Source organism: Salvia splendens, chromosome 2 (assembly GCF_004379255.2).
Source record: "Salvia splendens isolate huo1 chromosome 2, SspV2, whole genome shotgun sequence".
Classification (NCBI taxonomy): domain Eukaryota; kingdom Viridiplantae; phylum Streptophyta; class Magnoliopsida; order Lamiales; family Lamiaceae; genus Salvia; species Salvia splendens.
Genome location: NC_056033.1, coordinates 5,362,059 through 5,385,387, shown reverse-complemented (window position 1 = coordinate 5,385,387; position 23,329 = coordinate 5,362,059). Strand labels below are relative to the sequence as shown.

At 36.3% G+C, this 23,329-nt stretch overlaps 3 protein-coding genes and 1 pseudogene across 5 annotated transcripts; 1 reads left to right on the top strand and 3 right to left on the bottom strand.

Moving 5' to 3' along the window:
• Positions 1-856: 856 nt before the first annotated feature.
• On the bottom strand, positions 857-2,892 carry LOC121762571. 3 transcript variants are annotated; one of them, XR_006042253.1, is made up of 5 exons: positions 2,605-2,892; positions 2,261-2,309; positions 2,029-2,189; positions 1,129-1,961; positions 857-1,050 (listed from the first exon to the last, which is right to left on the bottom strand). XR_006042253.1 is itself a non-coding variant. In XM_042158497.1 (5 exons), exons 2-5 carry the CDS (start codon positions 2,770-2,772, stop codon positions 1,233-1,235), a joined length of 1,107 nt encoding a protein of 368 aa, XP_042014431.1. In that variant the 5' UTR covers positions 2,773-2,783; positions 2,820-2,851; the 3' UTR covers positions 857-1,232. The 3 variants fall into 3 exon arrangements, 2 of the variants coding, with proteins under 2 accessions (XP_042014431.1, XP_042014423.1); XM_042158497.1 differs by having other exon boundaries at positions 857-1,961; positions 2,605-2,783; positions 2,820-2,851; XM_042158489.1 differs by having other exon boundaries at positions 857-1,961.
• A 1,855-nt stretch (positions 2,893-4,747) lies between these two features.
• LOC121761758 lies at positions 4,748-5,420 on the top strand (annotated as a pseudogene).
• A 1,632-nt stretch (positions 5,421-7,052) lies between these two features.
• LOC121785105 (protein CTR9 homolog) lies at positions 7,053-16,710 on the bottom strand. Its single transcript, XM_042183469.1, has 24 exons — positions 16,388-16,710; positions 15,395-15,461; positions 15,073-15,267; positions 14,516-14,616; positions 14,020-14,073; positions 13,830-13,943; positions 13,659-13,722; positions 12,851-13,065; positions 12,547-12,631; positions 11,725-11,825; positions 11,559-11,651; positions 11,145-11,213; positions 10,751-10,843; positions 10,275-10,640; positions 9,886-9,966; positions 9,632-9,790; positions 9,414-9,509; positions 9,127-9,228; positions 8,946-9,053; positions 8,635-8,859; positions 8,163-8,429; positions 8,008-8,079; positions 7,504-7,797; positions 7,053-7,430 (listed from the first exon to the last, which is right to left on the bottom strand). Exons 1-24 carry the CDS (start codon positions 16,526-16,528, stop codon positions 7,257-7,259), a joined length of 3,336 nt encoding a protein of 1,111 aa, XP_042039403.1. The 5' UTR covers positions 16,529-16,710; the 3' UTR covers positions 7,053-7,256.
• Positions 16,711-18,629: 1,919 nt separating this feature from the next.
• On the bottom strand, positions 18,630-23,019 carry LOC121785098 (auxin transporter-like protein 2). Its single transcript, XM_042183455.1, has 9 exons — positions 22,667-23,019; positions 22,370-22,561; positions 22,106-22,291; positions 21,900-22,012; positions 21,192-21,375; positions 20,967-21,064; positions 20,003-20,210; positions 19,663-19,920; positions 18,630-19,099 (listed from the first exon to the last, which is right to left on the bottom strand). Exons 2-9 carry the CDS (start codon positions 22,532-22,534, stop codon positions 18,869-18,871), a joined length of 1,443 nt encoding a protein of 480 aa, XP_042039389.1. The 5' UTR covers positions 22,535-22,561; positions 22,667-23,019; the 3' UTR covers positions 18,630-18,868.
• Positions 23,020-23,329: the final 310 nt, after the last annotated feature.

The window sequence follows — 23,329 nt, the reverse complement described above, 5'->3', positions numbered from 1 at the left end:
GATTACAAACAAATCAAACTTTAATTTTTTATGTATAGAATGATGGTCATATATCATTTCTCATTATATATAATATTATTTAAATTATACAAACAAATCAAACTTTAATATTATTTATACATGCATATTTAAAAAATCTCGAATATTTTAATTTTTGGGATTTTTTGTTTCAGATTTAATAGTATGGATTTGGATATTTGATATATACTCTCTAGAAATTTTGAATTTTGAAATCGTTTTGGATTAATTCAAAATTTCGATATGAAATCCGTCTACACACCCTCCTTCATTACTTCATAAGAATAACCAAGTGTCAAATTTAATGCGTATTGAAAATTTATAGAGATGATATTATAGATTATTTGGATCCACAAATAGCGCAAGTCTCGATAATTTGACTCATATAAATCCATACCAAGTAATCTCTACATTGGTATTCACCTTTTTTTTTTAATTCGATACAAAAATATACTGTAATAAATTGGAAATGAAAGGAATCTAAACGACGGTTGCCGCACGCTGCGCTTCTTGATTTGCTAATAATCATTAATTTTCATTAAACATATTCATTCTCCCAATCAACTTCTAATTTCTAATGTTTATTTTGTAATAATCACGAAATCATAGTGTTTCTTTGCTCTTAGTATATATTTTTCCCTTTTTCTTTTCCACCGTTCCGATTTCTTGCATTTAAATTCAATTACTATATGTATTTTTTGATCAACTAATAATTGGAGTATAATATAAGTTTTTAGAAATTGATGTTAATTAGAATCATTAAACATGGCCTACTAAAAGAAAAGGAGAAAAGGTAGACAGCAGTTTGATAAATAACATATCACATATCCAAACCCCATAAAACAAAGACAGAAGTGGTAACTCTTTTTTTGAAGTTTATTCATAATACAATACAATACAACACAAGTGAGCTAGCTACACAGCCTTAACTATGCTGCGTGAATCCAAGATTAGCAAGAAATTTATGAAGAGCTCTTCTTCCCCATTGCACATCGTTGTCCAATATCTCCTTTTCTCTGTTGAGGCGCGTATCTGTGTAGAAAATAATGAGACGACGCCACAAAGTTCTAAGTGCTCATTTCTGCAGATTTAGTATTGTCTAGTTATTACCTCTGGCTGCAGAAGCAGAAGCCTCAGTGTCCTCAACAACGCTGTCTTTTCCCGGGTTTAGCTCAGCTAAATCCTCAATTCCATCAGATTCAGTAGCAGCATCTTCAAAAGTTTTGCTTTTTTTTTTTGTTAGAATCAGTTGAATCCTCAATTTCATCAGACAGATTTGTTGTGCTTCTATCAGTGCTGCTCGCCTCCATCTCTGCCTCTGCCTCTGCCTCTGCCTCTGCCTCTTGTGCTTCTGGCAATGTAGCTAAGCCCGGTATTAGGACAGGAACCTCGTCATCTATGACTACCCTCGTCTCATTTTTCAAACTGGACGAATCACTTCCACTCATCGCCACATTACCATGATCCCCCAACGCCGTTGTCTCCTCCTCTTCCTTACCAGCTACACTCATTAGGCCATCACTCGCACTTGAATTTTTTCCCTCGGTGATATTTTCAGCAACCAAGAGCATGACAGGCTCATCCGAATGATCACTCATATGCTCATCGCCATCAAGTTCTTCCCTCATCACATCATCCCCTTCTTCTCCCACAACTCCTTGGCTGAAATCGTCAGAAATAAACAAACTCGGAACATAACCATTGACTCCCTCCTCCTCTGCTTTCTCATCAATCAAGGAAGACTGATTTAAATCATCCACAACCACAGGTTCCTCTTCAACCACAATCTGGGAATCGGGGCTGTCCCAATCCTCAGACACAGATATCGTCTTGCCAGTATCCCATGTTTCAAGAAGTCTATCCGGACCAGGCTGCCACATCACAGCTCCAGCCATATCCTCAAGCACAAACTTATAACTGATCACTTTTCCACAAGGTACATCCTGCTTGTCAGCAAAGAATCAGTATCACATTTTCATCACACGAAACGACTATTGCAAATAGCCTTACCACTTGTGTAGTCCACACATGCCCTTCAGACCAGTTCAAGGGCACCCCTTCAGAAGGGTCCCATAGTCCGAGATTCGGATCATCCCCAACTATGAGAAATTGCTGCCCGAACGCACATTGCTTGTGCAGTTTGAACCTCACACGAACCGTCTTAGGCTGGTCTGAGACATTTAGGCATTGATTAGGTGGCAAATTAATGTACTAAAAGCTACAATCTGGTGAAATTTTTTACCAGAGCTTACTGTCTGGATGGCTTCACTTGAATCACTTCCCATATTTATCTGCAGGGATTGAGATCAGAAAGTCAGTATTATACCCTTCTTGCTATTTTCATTAGTTTTTAAGACAATTAATTAGTTGAACTTCACCAGTTTTTGTCTCAACTAGTTATACTAGCTAGTTAACACCTAAATGAACTGATCTCAAATCCCAAAACTCAGAAAACAGGAAAACAGCATAACACTCTACAAAATCAAGAATCCTAGTTAACTTCAAACCAAAACATGAATCAGTTCAGACAAACTGGGGGGAAAGGAGGGTTTATTTTTATTACAATAAAAAAATATTTAGGATCACCTGAGAAGAAGAGGCTGAAGAGATGGAGGCATCACAGTTTGCCCTGAACAAGATAACCCCATCAACGACACGCTTTTGATGTACATGAAAACCAAATTCATGTTTGCTTAGTGCCACTCTCTGCTTGTTCACGGAGAGCTTGAAATACGAGCCTCCCAAGGCCTTCATCTCTCTCTCTCGCTCTCTCTCTCTCTCTCTCTCTCTCTCTCTCTCTCTCACTCTCAATAAACAGTGAGTGAGGAGTTAATCGAGTGATCTGCAATCCTTGATTCTCTTTGCTGTGCTGACTGAATCTAAATGAGAAATGAATCTAACGGTTAGAATCTTCTTCTCAAATCTCAACCACTTCGAAGATAGAGTGGGGCAGCTGGCTTTAAATGAACAGTTTCTTTTCTTAGGATAATTGTAAATTAGATTTCAATATTCGGACATTATCCATATTATACTCAATGTAATCTTTTTATTTCATATTTATAATAATTGAAATCAAATTAAATTTCACCAATTCACCACCCCAACTCTGTGCTAAGACCAAGTAATCTCAATTTTGAGATAAAATGTTTACCTATAATTTTATGAGTAGGCATTTATGTTTCAGGTTGGTGGATAAACGGAATAGAAATTGTGGTATTAGACAAAATGAAGAAGCTCTTTTCTATTTATAGTTGCGGTGGGCTTTTGATCCAAAGTTTATACCAACCGGGGCTGGTGAGGCCTGTGATCACACTGAAGGACCTCCGAAAAATGAAGAAAGTACTACCTCCGTCCTTCAAATATTGTCTCACTTTGACCCGACATGGGTTTTAAGAAATGTAATGGAAAGTGAGTTGAAAAAGTTAGTGGAATATTGGTCATACTTTTATATATTAATTTTATAATAAAATGTGAGTAGGAATGAGTTAGTGGGATATGAGGTCCATTACCAAAAATGGTAAAAAATGAAATGGGACAAACTTTGGGGGGACGGACGAAAATAGAAAAATGGGACAAACTTTCAGGGACGGAGGTAGTAATATCTAAAATGGCATCGCATATGTTCTGGTTCTGTCGTTCCCTCAATCTTAGAATCGTAGGTATTCAAGAGATTATTTGAATAGTAGTTAGTATGTGATAGATTTGTAATTAAAAAATAAACATGTAAACAAACGCAAATTGATACTACTATAATGTGGAATAATAAAGCATACACATGAAATTTTTAGTACCCACATTGCATATTTCAAGTCTTTTTTCTTAAAGACACCTATATAATATACTGAAAATAAAATACTAGTAGTAAAAAAGGCCCATCAAAACGAAGAAACCAGACTTTTTGGCAAATTTATAAATCGATTATTTTAGAGGGACCATCTACGATTTAGTCAACTTCTTCATCGTGATACACGACTAACTTTATGTAAACTATAATATTCAAGATATTTATTCCATTGTGGAGCTACATTCAACTCGATCGATTTTTGTGATATCCTCGTTCATTATGTGGCTAACTCAGTTCTCATGAATTCAATGGAAATAACACATACGATACGAGACATATATCTGTAATTTTCCCCTGTAAAGTTGTAATATCACAATCTCTTTTGTAATTACAGTCTCCTCAAATTTAATTATCACCAAAAAAAATTTACTGCCTAAATTTGAGAATGTTAAAAACGACAAAATATTCTGATTAGTTTTCAGAACTAAACTACTTAACACATTAATGAATTTTAACTAAACGACTTAACTTAACACATTAATTAATTGTTAGTAGTATTTAATTTCATCACATAGATATCTCCATTTTGTTTGTTACTGTATAAATGAGTACTATATATAATATAATCCTCATCTGCCGCCTACAAATACTAACTACAACAAAAAAAATTACAAAACTCTTCTTCTAAAATATATCAAATTAAAACCTTTTTTACTCAATTTCTTCAAAAACAATTTTTTTCAGCCATTTACCCCATTTCTCCGCAGCCACATTTCTACTGATCATCACCGTCTTCATCTCTCCGACACAATTGTATCAAACTTTTCATTAAATTCAGATGTTTTCAAGCACAAAAATACACAAAAATTTTTTTATGATGATCATGCTGACGTGGACGAAATCACTGATTTCTTCACCAAAAATAGTTTTAGGGTTCATCTCTTCATGACATGGATCTCTCCTGCCGATTTTTTTGGAGAGAGAGTTGTTTGGATTGGAGAGTTAGTTCAAATCAAACACTAGAACCTGCTTGGTCATTCTGTCCAACTCCTTGGCCTCATTGAAGCTCTTAAGCCGTTCATCGAATTAGGGTTTCGTGTTCTAGCAATCTCTCCCGACTTTCCTCCCTATTTTAGCAGCACTTCAGCTGAAATCTGGTTCAACCAGACCAAGAATGGAAGCAAGAATGCAGGAGAAATCCCTCTACCTCAAAACCTATCCAATTTGATTAGGCTTGCTGCTTTACTTCTACAAATATGGAGGTGTCTATTTGGACATCATCTTGAAGGATTTGTCGAGATTGGGGAAATCGGTTTGAGCTCAAAGCGTTGATGCGAATGGGAAATGGACGAGGTTGAATAATGCAGTGCTTGTTTTTTATAAGAATCATGAGCTTGTTTATAAGTTTATGGAGGAATTTGCTTCTACTTTTGATGGGAATGTGTGGGGACATAATGGTCCATATTTAGTTACTAGGGTGGTGAGTAGGGTTGTAGGATTTGGGTGTTTCAATTTTATGATTTTGCCCCCAGTCGCGTTTTACCCGGTGGATTGGACCCGATTCCGTAAATATTTTGCTCGGCCAGATCGTGATGATCTAGCCATGCAAAAAATGTAAGCTTCTCGTCTTGGTTGGGCCTCTTATGGGTGCATTTGTGGAATAGAGAGTGTTAGGCTTAAGATCGAGGAAGGAAGCATTATGAGTAGGTTGGTTTCTAATTATTGTGTGTTGTGTAATAGTCCTATTTCGAGATTGTAACACAATGATTCTTATAGGTTTTGTTGTAGATGAAGACGGGCGTAAAAATTTATTTTGGTAAAGGCTATATATTTTCAATTTCGAGGTTTATTGCGTGCTTATCGAAAATAGCACAATGTTGACTTGAATCTTGTAATGCTTACTCTTTAAGTCAAAAATTTCCAACTGTTTGTAATAAAATTTCTGTCAATTAACGCCACCAAATAAGTTCAAAATTAAGAGTCTTGTTTTTGGCTTCTTGTTGTGTGTATTATCAATGTGAATTGAGGCAAAGATTCTTTAGCCTGTCACTATTCTTCTCTTCTCAAATGATAATCAAAACACTTAAAATTCTCACAACTCATAAAGTATTACATTTGCACTACCAAAAAAATTTTCTCCTAATCAAAACCCTCAACTTCACTATCAACCTCAACTTAAATCCAAACCTCCCACATCTCCAAAGACCAATTCTTGGCTATCTCTTATAAGACTTAGCTCTATAAAGTTTTCTTCTCCCCAACTTCTTCATTTTCTTTCCATGTTGAACATCTCCATTGCTAAAGCTTCCTTGCAAAGGAAGGTTCCATTCATCATCTCCAAATCTCGATCTAAAATCAGCCCACGGATCGTCATGAGCTTCATCATCATCGTCATCACCCCACAGAAGAATAGGCCTAACGAGAGGCGAACCACTATTAATCATTGAAGTATTTCTCCAAACTAGTGTGCTCCATGTCGAACAATCTTTTCAATGGCGTGCTTCCTTCTTTCATTAGGTCTAACAAGCGATTTCCTTTAGATGAAGAAGTCGAAAATGAAGAGGAAGAAGAGGATGATGACGACGAGGAAGAGAAGTAGATCGATTTTTGGTAGTCAATGATCTGCCTTATTCTGATTTTTTCAGCTTCCTTTTGTTGAATTGAAGGTGGATCTTGATCTATGTCTTCTGTTATTTCAGATGCCATTTTTTGGAATTGAGATTTGAAGAATGTGAAGGAATTTTGGAATGCCGACGCCACAAGAAATTAATATTGGAAAAGCCGGCAATGGAAGTAGTTGTTTTAGATGATGACAATTGACAACTTCTTAATTTGATTATGATAATATTGTAGTATATATAATTTTGATGGTATTAAGATATTAACGTCGATAATGATTTCTTAAAAAATTTAAATTTCTCATCACGCGTGGAAAATTTCATGATTAAAAGTCTTACCGTTTTAAAATGTTTCAATAATCATCCAATGTTTTGATTTGCAAGGGTTTATGGCGCGACTTAAATGAATTTTTTATATCTTAATGAATTACTTATATCCATCATCGAACTAAATAAAAATTTTCCGCTAAATTTGATTCGTTCATAAACATGTGGAAAAACAAGAACTATATATGATGTGGAATGGTGTAAAAAGCCAACAAATATCCTCGGGGAAGTCATGTCCAAAATTTATATTCATGGTATAAATTGAAAAGAGGTATAATAATCTTTTAAATAAGACGATAGACGAATTAGGTATGTCTGCAACTTCATTTCCAATGATTAACAATTAAGTTAAGAAAACACTAGTATTTTTTCCTGAAAATTAGAATCAGATTTTGATTATATACAAATCTACATTAGATAAACAATAAATGGGATGGAAAAAGGGAAGCTGATATTCCATAAAAAGCACGTTTACACACTACTACAAAAAGCTGTGAGCCTCAGACCCTTCAATCTTCATCATCACCTACATTCGCCTCTCCATCGCTCATCTGCATATCAGCTGTCTGATCAGGCTCTGGCTCTGGCTCTGGCTCGGGCTCTTGCCGCCTCTGCAATGGCTCATCGTCTTCATCTGATTCTGATAACGCCCTTCTTCGTCGATTTATGCTTGAAGGTGCAGCCTGGAGCTCTCACGTGTCAGAAAAAAACACAGGGAAAAGAAAACCTAGGACGAGAGAGAGAAAAGAGAGTTACTTCTTCATCGTCTACATCAGAATCTTCTAGCCCAGCTGCTGCAAGAAGATCTTGGGGAGCATCTTCTCTGTCATCGGCATCATTTGTCTGATTATATTGCTCTCTGTAGCTGCCATTGTTGTCATCATAATCCATCTCTTCCTGATCATATGTCTCAGCCTCTGCTTCCTCAGATTCATAGCGTGATTTCTTATCCTTCCTCCTCCGCTTTCCACCTTTCCTCCTCCTTTGCCCTCCCTCCTCATCTTCAGTCGGTTTCTCTTTCCGTTTTGAGGAAGAACTCTTCCATTGTTCCTTTAGGAAAGAAAAATATAAAACCTTTTAGCCAACAGAAATTTTTTTAAGACGGATATTTCTTAGATGAGAAAAATGACTATTGGAGGTGTCAAGAAGTCCCTAAATATGATTTTTAAAAGAAATGCTTACAGAAATCTCGGTGCACGTGATTTATTGGTAATAATATGTGATAAAATAGAATAAAGAATTGGAGCAAAAATCGGTTACCTTGATCCGCTGCAAGTGCTTCTCTTGTTGCATGACTTGCTTAAACTCATCCTCTTGCTTTCTTTTCTCCAACTGCGATTACAAGTTCGCAAAATTTGAGTAAAATTAACAGAAAAGCAAAACTTCTTAAAAACATTAATATCTGAGACGATCACCTGAACTTTTCTCTGTTCTTCTGCCTTTCTGCGGGATTCGTCAGCCAACTCCATCTGACGCATGACCTCCAATCTCTGCATGGTCTGCATTTCTTCACGCTCAGCAAGCTCACAATGGACGTTTGCAGCTTCAAGCAAATGTTTGCAGTATGCAACATGAGTCTCAATCTTCTTCTCGTCAAAACCATGGGAGTGGAGGTTTGAAGCTGCAGACAGCAAGCTGAATACGCGAACAGCGTTCTTGAGCTCTGCTACAGTAGCCCGAATCTAGTGCAATGGAGGAACAGATCCATGTGTGTGACAGAATAAAAACTGAATTACAAACCAGAAGAGTTGAAAAATCTATGTTATGATATTCTATTTAAATGTAAGGTGGGGCATCAGACACATCCATGGCATGTTATAAACTTCTTGGTTTTGGGTAAAACAAGCAGTTACATGTGAAAAAAAAAAGATCAGGTAGAAGATTAACCTCATCCACGGTCCTTTTTGTCTTTTGAAGTGTGGACGTTGAGAACTTCTGTAGAGTAACTCCAACATCAAACCTCAATGTATAATTTGAAGGAGCCATGTGGATTGCTCTTAGTAATGTCTTTTTACACTCTTGCCATTGTTCTGCTTCATAATGTGTGCGTGCTAAGTAGAGAAGCACTTGACTGTCAGTGTTATAGAAGAACTTGCGGAGACAGTTTTGATACTGCACGGATGAGCATATAAGCATGATTCATTAGAGGGTAAACATTATCTCATGAAATATTAAGTGGAAATTTTCATGAGTTCTACCATTTTCACAGCCAATGCAAAGTTGCCTTGCGCAAAGTGAACATGAGCCACATTGATCCACACATCTGGCATCTGAACATTAAAAACTCCACTTGCAGCTTCTTGAACCTGCCAAAAAGAGAAAATGAAAGGAGACACTTGGGCATATCAGTCATAAATATTTAAAGAAAATGCTGCTGACCTGTGTGAAAAGATCCTTAGCAATATCAAATTGCCCTTTTTCAGCAAAAACCATACCAGCACCATTTGCTGCGTACAGGTTAGCAGATTGCAGCAGAAGAACCTGCAAGGATTGTGAATGTAAATGAACTGGACAACAATACATGGCTTCAGTTCATTGAAAAAAGGCTAGAGTCTACCATGAGCATGTGGGATTTCAAACAGAAATTTCAAGACCAAACTCTCGAAAATGGAAAGAAGAAGAAAATAAATAAAGTTGCTTCCAAACAAAGCCTTTAGCCAACTTACCTTTGTGTATAGTTCCTTCGCCTTCTCATAATGTGTAGCTTCCAACTTGGGAGCTCTTTTCTCATTTCGATTTGCTGCGAAGTAATTCCAATTTCCCTGTAATATACAGAGGCAAGAGTGCAAGTTGCTTTTCCGCTAGTTAATACTGAGACATAAAAGTAAATATTACAGGGAAAGAGATAGCACAAAAGACAAGGCTATCTTAGTGTGTTATGTACCAGACAAACTGCAGCATAAGAATCTTTCGCATCAGTTGAGTCCTTTGCAGTCCGGAATGTTTCTTTTGCCTTTACCCAATCATCATTCTTTAGTTCCAAATCTCCAAGCATTAGTAAAGCATCTGGGCACTTCTCATCCACCTTTAGTGCATCCCCAATCTATGAAAAAGAGCCTTGTTGAGTGAATGAAAAAAATAGCCAATAAATGCAAGCATATATAAGAATACTAAGAATGGTTTCCAGAGAATAACAACCAGTTCGAGGCTGACTTGAACACTGTTTCGAGCTTTTGCAATGGCAGCAAGCCTCAAATAAGCATCTGTGTACTCTGGATACTGAAATAATTGAAATACTTAAGACAAAGATTACCAAAGATAACTTGCACACAAAAAATTAGGACATAGTACAAAATGAGGAGTGTGATTAGTCCAAAAGAGAATCACCCATATTCAAAATTCCTTGGACTATTTATCAAATATCTTCAGCTTCTAAGCAAATTATTATCAGTTAAAGTCCACAAGGAAGAACTAGTGTCTGCTTCGTATATGATATACCGTTAGTGCATCAAAATTATAGACATTAATGTGTTCTGATATCCAATTATCCATCATCAGTGCAGTGACCAGAAATTGTTGATTGATACCTTATACATTATCATACGGTAAAAAGTGCTGGCTGATTCAGTGTTATGCAGCTGCTCCAGCACCCGAGCCAGATTAAATAATACTGAAACTTTATCCCATGGAAGTTCAACAGATAAGCCTTGTTCCTCAAGCCGTTGAAATAATGTCAAGTCTTTGTATTGACGGATAACTGAGCTGGCATCAACAGGATACCGTACGCTGTTAATTAAATTAGCTTGGGCTCTACGATTAGGGCTCAGTTGCTCATTATGACTTCGGGCTTCACCATTTGTCTGTGCCTTGTTCAAAATAGATTCTCCTTCAGCATCAAAAAAGTTGCACCATATGCCCTCTCCAAGTGCTTCCTTAAATGCCTCAGCTGCAAGCTGGAAAAGAAAATGGATTTTATTCCAACATAAACGGCTGGATACATCCCAGTGATTCCCATCACTGCCCAAGTGTATCGAACTGGAGTATCGAAGAAGAGGGTACTAACCTCAAATTCTCCCCTTTCGAAATGGAGTACGCCAATATTGTTAAGCAGCTCTAAAGGTACTTCCTCATTCCCTCGTTTCAGCAGATTACGAGCCTGTAAAAAGTTGCAGACTTCAGTAACCTAAGTTCTAAGGTTCAATCTAGTAAGCTAAGTTCTAAGGTTCAATCTAGTAATAGCATCACTGGTCAATGATTTAGGTTTACTGATATCCGTTACCTAGTAGTATAAATCTTTTCAAAACATTATGTAGCACAGTTAGATAAATATCAAATAAATCTAAAGCAATAAAGAAGATATCACTATGTGCACAAAAAGGGAACACTATTGAGCCATTCACATAAGACAACAGTGAATGTACAGTAAGCCAACAGCGGTGCACTGGGAAGGCACTTACGGTTTTAAAGGTGTCTAAGGCAGCATTGGCATCTGTTGAAATTAATAGGTCACCAAGATCCAGAAATGCCTGAAATCATGTAACAATATATGGTTAAGAAGATATTCTCACACAATTTTTTGTAATCAGTTCGAAACTCCAGAACACTCATACTTCGTACTAGTGTTGATTAACATCATTACATTACTCAAATTCCACTCTGATAATTAAACACTTTCAAGTCCCAACTGAAGTCTTGCTGACCGAGCTCTGGGCAAGATTAGTACAGCATCAATGAAAAGTACTTAATTTAAGGGAATTAAAGAGGCAGTTGCATCACTTCAAAAACATATTTATGTAGGAAAATGACAATATTCTCCATGCGGTATAGAAACAGCGGATAGAAAGGAAAAAAACATAGATAGGCATGATCACCTGAGGATCACGTGGATCAATTTTTGTGGCTTTCCTGTATAGTTCTTGGGCTTTCTCAGGCTGCTCAAGCTGAACATAAATGTGTCCAAGAGCCTACCCCAATAGAAAAAAATTAGTAGTTCTTTTTTAACAAATGCTGAAGTCATTATAAAATCCAAATACTTACTTTTAATGTATCACAATTCTCTGGTAGAACCTCCAAGACCTTTTCAAAATTTGTCAAAGAACTTCTTAGATCTCCTAACTTGAGTTGCACTTGCCCCAAACCTATTTCAAGAGAGCACAAAGATCAACTACAGTTGTGGAAAAATAAGTAAAAACCTAAAAAGATAATTGTATCTCAGAAAGCCAAGCAGCTATAAAACAGGGATGTTTCAGGTTAATGTGGGTCTTGCAGTCTAATTAATGCTTGGATGTAGCTTACCTAAAATGTCATACGAGAGTGTACCTAAAAGGATACGGCTACAATAAGAAAATAAACCTCCCCCATTATGCGAAAACTTGTGAAGCTGTCTTACTGATATACTCCCTATGTCCACCAATACAAGGGGAGTTTTGACCCGGCACGGGTTTTAAGAAATGTAGTAGAAAGTTGGTTGAAAAGGTTAGTGGAAGGTGGTACCTATCCTACTTTTATATATTAGTTTTATAATAAAATGTGAGAGAGATGAAGTTATGGAATGTGGGGTCCATTACCATAAATAGTAAAAAGCAAATGAGAAGTTTATTAGTGGACAGAGGAAGTAATAACTACATCATTCCAGCATAAAATTACACATGTATGCTTTCAAATATTTTGTCTACAATTTAGGTAAAAGATTTATGCCCTCTTAACGAACAGAATGAAATCACTAAGTATCTTGTTTACAATCTCTTTTTCTTAACAACAGTAATCAGGGGGAATTAATAAATTCCTATAACAAAAAACAGGTTAATCGGCATTTAATGACAGATTTTCCACTGACATACGGCAAAGTAACCAACATACCATAGTAAGGTAATACAAAATCATGGGCACTATTGCTCTCCTTAACAGAGGCCATATAATACATTCCTGCCTTTTCATAATCACCCTGAAAACAAACAAATGTAAATAAATATGATCAGAACAAAATGAGGATAAAAAAGGAACATTGATAACCAGATATACTTAAACAGGTTGATGTGGTTCACCAATTGCAGTACGAGAAATCAAAAGTTTAGAGAGATGATACTTTGTCGGTACTAGACCAAAACTAAGTGTTCAATGAAGCACGGATGACACAGAGAAAAGCATGAATTAAGGAGCCAACCTTGCTGTGGTAAGAGCGAGCCAGATTGTAGTAAGAATGTGCCTTTGTTGGGCCGTGCATAGTTACAGCAAGCGCAGTTTCAGTCAACTGCTCAACAAGGAAATGTTGACCAGTGAAAAAGAAATGATTAGCAAGATAATTTAGTGACATGGCACAGTAGGGATAGATCTCAAAGGCTTGCTGCATCTTTTCCATCCCATGCCTTATATCAAAAGCTGCAGACATCCAAGAAGAGAGGCGAAGTAAGGTCTCCAAAGTACACCAAAAAAACAAAACTCAGGAGATCATTAAGTGTCAGATGGAGGACCATCAGATATTCAGGATATACACAAGCAGTCCATATTTCAGGAAATAGAAATGACAGTTTCCACTATTTAAGAAATACATAGGATAGTTTCAATTAGACCTATCGCATTAATTGTGAGGAGATGTTTACGCTATGACCAAAATTAGATTTTGTACTTGTCACTAGTGGCTAATCATGACACCTATCAGAAAAATGCATGTCGCAATAGAAACTTGCAGGATGAAAGTGCATATGGATGCAAATCCAGGATACTGAAGAAGGCTTTGTCAGGATTGCTACATCACCTGAGCCTGTTTCTACATGGTAAGTAATTACAATTTGAGTGTTTATCATTCCTTGGAAATCGAAAGAAGCCCCAATGTTTCTACTCTATACAGCTAGTCTACCATGAATATCAAGATTTTACAACAGTAATGATCTGGTAAATATCAAAATTATCAAAATATATGAAAATTCTGGACATCCTAGACTGGACACAACTTGCAGATCCAGAAGACTAACCTTCATTAGTTTGCAAATCTGAAATTCCAAGTGCAACAAGTGCTTCAACATTATCCGGGTCTAACTGCAATTTGAGAGATTGCAACCATAGTCAACACTATGTCAAAAAAAAATATGCTGTTCTAGGTATGAACAGTTTAGTTGATTCTCTCATGATTGATGACCACTTGCCTGTAAAACACGATGAAATACTTGCTTTGCCTTCTCAAAACGACCCAATTTATAATGGCAAAGAGCTATCCCGACTCTTACAGAGGGGGCCCATGGATAGACTTGTAATGCTCTCTAACAAATAAACATGTAAATTAGGTGTCAGAAATTAGATATCATATTGCTAGAAGTAGAGAGGAAAAAACTGAACCTTGTATAACTCAAGTGCTTCAGAATATCGACCTCGGTTAAAGTGAACACAAGCCTGAAAAATGTAGAAATTATTGTGTTATGAAAATGTGACTGCCATAAAAATCCAATGAGCATCGTAACATAGCATATGCATGCACATCAATACTGAGTGTGAAGATGATGAATATGACTGCCATAGATCAAAATGAATAACTAATCCTAAGATTACATTTAAGACATGGTTGCATGAATTCAAAAGAAGGTAGGATTGGGGGGAGACCACCTCATTAGTTTTGATTTTTGACTTTAGGGTAAGGAAAAGGCACCCACGTTCAGAAGGCGACAGAGGAGACGTCAGGGGATTATTTTATGCAATCAGGCATATCAAAACATAGGATCAACTAATAGAGTGTGTATGAATTATGGTGATAAAATATAATCCCCCAAAGCCAGTAATGACGTGCAATCTACAGAACAATCGATCATGAGATAGACCTAAAAAATGTACCAAGTACCTGTCCAAGAAGAGCTGGAACATTATCACGATCCCCGTCTAATACAATTTTGAATGCATTGAATGCCTGTTCACCATCTCCCTTGGCCAGTAAAAGCTGACCTACAAAGAGTTTAAACACCCAGGTATAAAGACAAATCCAATAACCACTTGGACAAAAGGAGGGTGCATTGGCAGCATTGCCAAAGAAAACAGCACTGTATTTAATATTTATCACTAAAAAAACTAACAAACTACTTCATCTGCATATTTGTAATTGTCTTCAACATACGGACATAATTCCCACGAAGGTCAAAAAAATATTTTCCTACCCTAAATAGGTATCTTGAACAATCATTCTTGATATACCTTCCCGTTATTTAATACATTAAGCGGTGATGAATTTTGATTTTTGTTAGGTAGTAAGTATTAAAGTGGATATGTAGACACAAAAAAGCTCCATGCAAGAGAAAACAAACAAACGCCAACAGAAAAAAAACAGTTAATTCATATTACACTTGTCGAGTCAGGAAAAGCTCGAAGTAGCACCAAATAACCTGTATAAACATAAAGGTTTACCTTTGCCAATCCAGGTTGAAGGTTCATGCATGTCAATCCTTGACGCCTTGTTATAATACTTTGTGGCCTGAATAAAATAATCTTCCTTTTCCCTATATTTTGTCTCGATTTTCCCAAGGTAGCTGTAATAAGCCCCCAAGGCATTCAGAATTGCAATTCTCTCATACCTTACATCTGCGTAATATTCATCGATTTCTGCCAACCATTGAGATTTGGCCATTAGTGGAATTACTCCAGGACAAATAATGTTGATCAAAATACAATATAGTAGTTGTTTGTTCATAAAAAATGAATATCAAAGTTTGAGTATAAATAGAATTACCAGGACTGGATCCTTCCTCCAATATTTGTTTAAATTGATCCACCTTTCCTTGTTTGAAGTACTCCCTCTGCACCCAGACGATCCAATGCATGATATTAGAATTCTAAACCATCTCATGATCAACAATAACAACAAAATAAGCATTTATCTGAATAATTCGGTACATGGATCATATCTCTAAGAATTTTAAGAATGCCATTTTTTATAGTTTGCTCTTCTAAAGTGTTTCAGTTTCAGGCTATCATCCTCTTCATGTTCTAATTGCTATTCTAGACACTAGCTCATCAGAAGGTTTCTTATGCACATTCCGGACAAACTGATAAGTGAGAATTCCTGAGTTTCTCATCTACATGGGCAGCCATTCTGTCTATTACAGTGCGTCTCTACATCACTAAATCCTCCTATCCTAATTTATAACTATAGCTTATCTGAAAAAAAAAATCCTTTAGATTTCAGGGGGGCTTTACAAGCACGAGTTGCATGGATAGCACATTCAATATAATCAGTTTGAGTCCTAGTTGATTCCTCCAGCATTTAATTTAGGCCCATCAATTTCACATTTATCCCAGTGCTACTTCTTCTAGGTTACTAAAATGACACTAAAAAATTTCAGGACTCTAGTTGAGGCAGAACCTCTTCAGTTCCTCTCTCCAAGCTACAAACATGACATATGGCAGCTCAGCTACTAAAACAATATTATCGACATTGAGCATGTATTCAGACATGGCTTTTTGTATGTGTATATTGATTTCGTCGATTATTATAGCAAGGAGGCATATTCTACAAGTTGGCCCCTGATTAACATTGGCAAAGTCAATTCATACCAAATTTCTTTGGCAACTTCTATAGCTCGAAACTGCAAATTTCAGATATATGATCCTCACTTATGCAATAATCCAGCTCTATATACCCAAACTTCAATTACATACTCAAGACACATCAGGAGAGAGCCAACAGCTAGCATCACGAGTTCACACTAAATTCAAAAAATACCGCGATTATGAGCCACAGATCGAGCGGCGCTTGCTCGGCCTTCAGAATGTCGAGGATGTCGGTGGCGTCGCGTGGCAGCTGATCAAGAGCCACCCTCACCTCTTCCTCCGAATTCTGCACTGGTATATAAACGCAAGCCATAACTTCTGGAATCAAATTTCTCAAGCTTCTCTCACAGCTGGTCCGGAAACGGCTAATTCCCCAAAGAGAACGTCTCTATTGGCCGGAATTGGGACCAGAAGACGGTGGCGCGGCTAGCCCTAGTTGAATTTTGGGGGCGTTGTAGTTGTAAATCCGACGACGGATTTCCGGTGACTGTCAATTTATACGAAAGGCCGCAAAAGCGGATTCGGATCCAATTATATACCCGGTTTCCTTATGTAACCAGTTTGCTTATATAACCCGTCTCGTGTCAGTGAATTCGGCCCATTTATATAGTGCTTCAACAAGGCCCATTAATAACCTCCCATTTTGTATATGCAAATAGCAAATTGTATGTCAAAAATTTAACCAAAATATGTCATTAATGTTTAATTAATTTTTTTAGTTTTTTATATATTAGTATAGGATATGATCGGTTGATAATTTTTTCAAATTGATAACTGACAATTATGTCAGCAACCTACATTATAGATGTCAATACAAAGATATTTTTATATATCAACTAAATGTAATCGGCATGCTTATATTTTTTGTTGACATCTATATATATTAATATTTAATATATTTTGAGCTATTGTATGAGTGTATGTGTGGTGTGCAATATTAAATGTCCAATCTGTGTAGTCACTAGGTGGATGTGTGCAAGGTGTATTTTGGCTATAAAATTCAATTTAACACAATGAATTTCATGGTTATAAATGGAACATAACTGTTGAACCTCACAAGTCACAACCATTTTGAGCTTTATTTTATCACTATTATTTTGATATAAATAAAATATGCATTATACTATTGTATTATACTCTATTTATATATTTTTTTTATCTCATTCGGATTTGACATTTTTGGTATATTTAGATGCACGGTGGATCCAACTGAATTAACTCTTATTCGATTTAATTAAAATAGATGCACCACACATTTATATGGGTTTTTTCAATCTCTATCTAATCTTTTCTGCACTTGGAGAGTCATGCATCGGACTAACATATATATATCGAATTGAAATTTTAGAAAATATATTAATTCCATGTAACTCTATAGTGTATTATTGATATTTTTATCTAAAATTATACTACTATATAGATTCGGACAGTCATTTTCAATGCATTTCTAGCAATAGATGTCGGCGACGCCTAAAACGTACCAAAAAGTTATGTGTCGCAATGACTTGAAATCGCACGGTGCTTGCAAAACAAGGTCAGAAATTATAATCATTGCAACATCGTCACGATGATGGACAATGAATTTTGGCCATCTGACATCGTTTAATAGAAAAACGACAATTTAGGAGTAGTATTTTTAAAAGTTTATTTTTAGTTACCTAGTTTTCATTTTATTTCTTTTGAGTTTATAGAATAGAATTCTATAAACATTTACAAATAACAGATGTTTTTAGATGTTTCTGTTTTGACTGCAATTTTTTTTTTACAATAATTTAGTTTGGCTTCAAAGAATAAAGTTTATTTGATAACCACGATCCTAGTATAGTTCATTTATTCTTATATGGAGTATGTTCCTTTTTTTTTCGTCGATGGGCATTTTTGCATCAATTTCGTTATTTGAAAATAGTGACTTTTCTGGTTTAATCATTTGATTCATTTTAAACTCATAACTTCAGTATTGAGCAATATGAGCATATTATTCGCTCATTAATTGCTAGAATTAAATTTGAGGATATTCTCTCTCTCCTCTCCTCTCCTCTCCTCTCCTCTCCTCTCCTCTCCTCAGTTATCTAGTACACAAGGAATGAAATAGGTTCATGCATGTGTGTCTCTCTCTCTCTCTCTCACTCTCTCACACACACACACACACACACACACACACATACACACACACACACACTTACTTTAATTCAGTGTATACATACACCCAAAGACGCATTATAGAGATAGAGAGAGATCGCACGTGACAAGTTAAGACACAAACGTGCAGGCACGTGAGTATGTTGGGCCACGGCCCACCTCCCTTATCCAAGAAAATCTTAACACAGAAACTACTCCATTGGGGTAAAAAATCTAAAAATTTAATTTCGAGATCAAGCCCACATATATTAAATCCCAGGAAAAGTGGCGACATATAAGGGAAATAAAATTTTATATAGACTTTACTTAATTTAATGTAATCAGCCTATGCTTTCACAAGCAACCATCACCATTCAAACACTACAAACTCAACTAGAATTTTTATGAAAATATAAAAAAATTAACCAAAAGAAAAGAACACACAATCACTAGTAGTCTATAGAAGCGATAAGGCATATTGCAATCACCCCTTTGTATGTTACAAAATATCGGGGAGAGGGTCCATTTGTTTCAGTCAATGGTGGATCTGCGGCGGCGCTTGGTGGCCGTGTGGCAGCACTGGCGGCTTGCACTGATAGCACTTGGCGAAGAGGCCAAATGTGTCCACTTGTCTGACAAAATTGGTCACACTTGCCCATCCACCAAACCCGAAACCAACAACCAGTATCCACAATACTATGAAGGTATTGATAGCGTACATGGCCGCCCAGCTTGGCATGAAGGGCGGTGGCTTCTCGGCCGCATTCTGCATCGTCAAATGTACATATTTCAAGAATCTTTTGATCAAGCGTAAAAGATTTGAAATTTTTTGACATAACGTCTCTAATTAGATCAGATCTTGTCAATCAGTGTGGCTTACATTTTGCCATAAATGGGTCTTGCATACTAATCAAACATATAGTGAGCCAAAAAATTGAAATATGAATTTGACTAATCTGAAATTTACAGACGAGAAATACAGTAAATATGGATTTTAGGTGTGACAAAAATTGGGCCAATTTTGATTTAAAAGCGAGGCCAGACATAACACATCTAGACTGTAGCATATAACTAAATAGAAAATGACTTGCCACCTATATATCCTATGGTATTAGCAAATTTCCGAATCTTTGCAATTAATGCCACTGCTTATATTTATTGTCTCTCTAGTTAGGCCTCTTAGCCACTACTCTTCCCTTTATACGAGGTCTCGATATTTTGTATATTTAATTATTTTTTATGCCTATTAAATTTGTAACTATAATATTGTAAATATAGCACTTAATGATCTCGATGACACAAGATATCAGGTGAATCGTAAGTATGTACCTGACGAGCCGAGGCTTTTCGATAAGTGAGCATATGAGCAACGGAAGGTATGATGTAGACGGTGAAGCTCACGAGAAGGGCTCCCACGGCAGAGTTGATCGGACCAAAGAATGGGAAGATGATGGCCAAGAACCAAATTGGGATCACGACCGGCAGTCTAGCAAGTGCCCTAAGGCATATGCTCTTAGTGTCGTGCATTCCGATCACCTTCTCCCACACAAAGTAGAGTGGTGTGCACGCAAATCCAAATGTGATGAACTGAGAATTTGAGAAAATAGTTAGCACTCGATCAACGAGATATAAGCGATCATAAAACCATTAAAATAGACAAGATCTGCACCTGGTGGATGAGCATAAGGATGACAGCGGCATCACGCCACCCATTTTTCGGAAGAAGGGAGAAAGCGTTGGAGTGATTCAAAAGCTCGTCGCCAAACGCCCAATACACGGCGGAGGACGATGGCAGGGTCAGGGTGAAAACATATAATGTGGCGTACAAGTAGATGTATTTAAACTTTTGAGGTTTCCACATTGCGTGCATAATTTCACTGTCATTCGAAAACGATAATTATACTTCCAAATTATAGACAAAATACACTAAATCTTATATTTCACTAAACCGAATATCACACTATAAAGATGCAAGAATCCAATTACTATAGAATAATTTTGGCGCAATACTAATTTTGTAATGCAAAAGTGTTATAAATAAAAGGAAGGGCAAATTTGACATTCTAAATCCACCACTAAAATCCCTAAAATGCCCTTACTTCTTTCACATGTAATAAAACTACCATACATTCACACAAAAATTTTCATTAAGAACGAAACCAATAGGAAAATTAAATACTTTTATAATTGACCCTCATTCTACATTCACAATATTTTAATTACTTTTTTTTATCAATCTTTTACTTTATCAATCATTCAGTTGTGTATTAAAACTTGGGTTGTTTTCAAATTTTTAACCCATGCCATTTTCAAGTTTTTATTTCTAAATCCACCACTTAAAAAGCCCTCATTTCCTCCACATGTAGTAAAACTACCAAACATTCACACAAATGTCTGAAAAATGAGATAAAAAATCAAATTCAGTTACTGACCACAATGCTAATGTGTTTCTCTCTTTTCTTTTATAAAAAAAAAGTAGTAAATGAATAATTATGTCAGTTTTTTAAGAATCCACAGGCAGCCGGCAAAAGCTGCTTAATAGAAGCCAGAAGAAGAGAAGCCAACAAACACACACTCAAACAAGCAATAAGTATATACACATTTATAGAGAGGATAGAGAAAAAAAAGCTTACACAGTCACAGCATGGCCACCAAATGTATACAGTATATTAGTGGCACCGGTGAAGTAAAGCACAAGTTTCTTAGCACCAGAGTGGTGCACATCCTCAGCCTATTCAAAAATCCAGCATTACTACAATTTACAATAACAAAAATAGAAATTTCATGCACACATGGTGTTTCTACCACTAAAACGAGACGGGGTTTAGAGCCCCATTTCGTTTTTTTTTTCGTTTTACCTGGCCATGAACCAAGGCTGCAATAGTCATGTACCAAGCAGTGTAAGTAGTCATCCCAAGTCCTAGAAACGACCAAATTCGGTAGTTGTGGAAAGATGGGATGAAAACTGTAGTAGCACAGCATGCTCCAAATATGTATGTCCAAGTCCTCTTGTCCAAATGATCATTAACATAGTATATGTTGCTGTGTCAAAAAAATTCAACAACAAATGTGTCAAGATTCCATCTTTTTGTCAAAAAAATCAAATGGGGTCTCTCTAAATCCGATTAATTTTGAATTTAGAATTGTTAGTTGTTACAACACCTAATAAATGTGTGATACTTATTCATTACCAAGATTACATCTGTATTTCAAGAAAATTAAAAGAGTATCTTTTATTACACGGGATACAGCTTATTTTGGAGTAGAGGATAAATTACAAAATCTAACAAAATGTATGTATTTTTTTCACAATCAAGATTCAATATCTAATTCAAGAAAATAAAAGGGGTTTGTCTAAATATATATACAGCTCAATTTCGGAATAGAGGATAGATCTGGCGTCGTGTACTAATAAGTTACAGCTGTAAATAACTAACAAAATCTGTGCAATTTATTTTAATAATCAAGATTGGATTTTTATTTCAAGAAAATAAAAGGGGGCGTATCAAAATCCATCCATTTAATTGAAATGGGAGATGAGTCGAATTTGTGGGAGAGAGAATCACCTGGCGCAGCCGATGAGTTGGATGACAGAGCCAAAGAGGAGGAAAGTGCAGTTAAAGGCTAATCCCACGGCTTTCCAGTATGGACCGAGTAATCCATCCAGCACTTCAAACCACTGTTCGAAAAAGTTAAAATTTTAAAAAAATAATAATACTAGAAAGAATGGATAGTTTAAAATTGTACTATTTTAGTGAATATAATTAGAGACCTGTATGACATGATTCTTGAAGCTTACACCTTCTTTCTCCTTTCTGCTGCGATACTCAATGTACAAAACACTGATTAAATAAGCAGTCCAGCTCCCAACCAACCCATAAAATATTTGAAATATTATTCCAGACAGCATCCCAAGTTGGGAGAAGGAATAGGGAAGCGTCAGCAACACTTGAGCAACCTTTGCAGTCAAAATTAAACAATTCAATACTAAGTATTTTTATAAAATACTCCATGTGTAAAAAGAAGAAAAACTTACTTGGTTGGAGGAGCAGCTGAACCAGGCGTCCCAGGCGGAGCCGCCGTGCCAGAGGGCGTTTTTCACGCTGAAAATGGCCTGATCCTCCGCCGCCTCCTTGCCGTCATTCTCAGCATCGTTGAAGGTCGACACAATGGCTTCCTCTCCTTGCTTCTCCGACAACATTGTGTTTTTTCCCCTTTTCAGACAGATCTGATGAATGAACAAAACAGACAAGGAATAATCAGAAAACGAAAGCCCAGAAAGAAACTCACAGATCCAAAACAGAAATAATAAAGAGGAGGAGAAGGACAAGACCTTATTTGATTTATGTATTTGAAATTTCCTCAATCTCAAAAAATGGATGATGATGATGATGATGGCTTGTTTTTATGCAGCAGCGAAGGTTGAGGGGTTGTTCATATCAAGAATTTGAGGTGTTTATTAAATGAGAAAAATTATTGCGCTGAGGCTAAGCTATGATTTTTCTGCAGAAGCCACAAATATCAAAGTGCGCTTCTTCAAGAATTTCTGGTGAAGGCGGCGAGAATTACCTCAAAAGGAGTGAAAGAAATCTAGCTAGCAGAAGCGAGAGAAAAAGAGTGAGAGAGAGAGAGAGAGAGAGAGAGAGAGAGCGAGCAGAGTGAGGAGCAAAAAAGAGGGCTTTCTGCTACTATTAAAAGAGCACATATTTATAAGTAATAAAACAACTAGGCTTGGACTCTGTGTCACTCGCTCTCAATTAACAACGAATTCCTTTTCACTCTCCGTTCCGTTGCTATTGAACATCACACTTTAATCCAATACGGATTTTAAAAAAAATACTCCTTTTACTTTTTTTTGACGTGAGATTTTAATTGTATTATTTTTTAAGTTAAATAAAAATAATAAAATAAAAGAAAAAGGAAAAATTAGAGAAAATAATATTTTTATTTTAAGAAAAATGTTTTATTTAGAGTTTGACATCCCAAAAGAAAAATG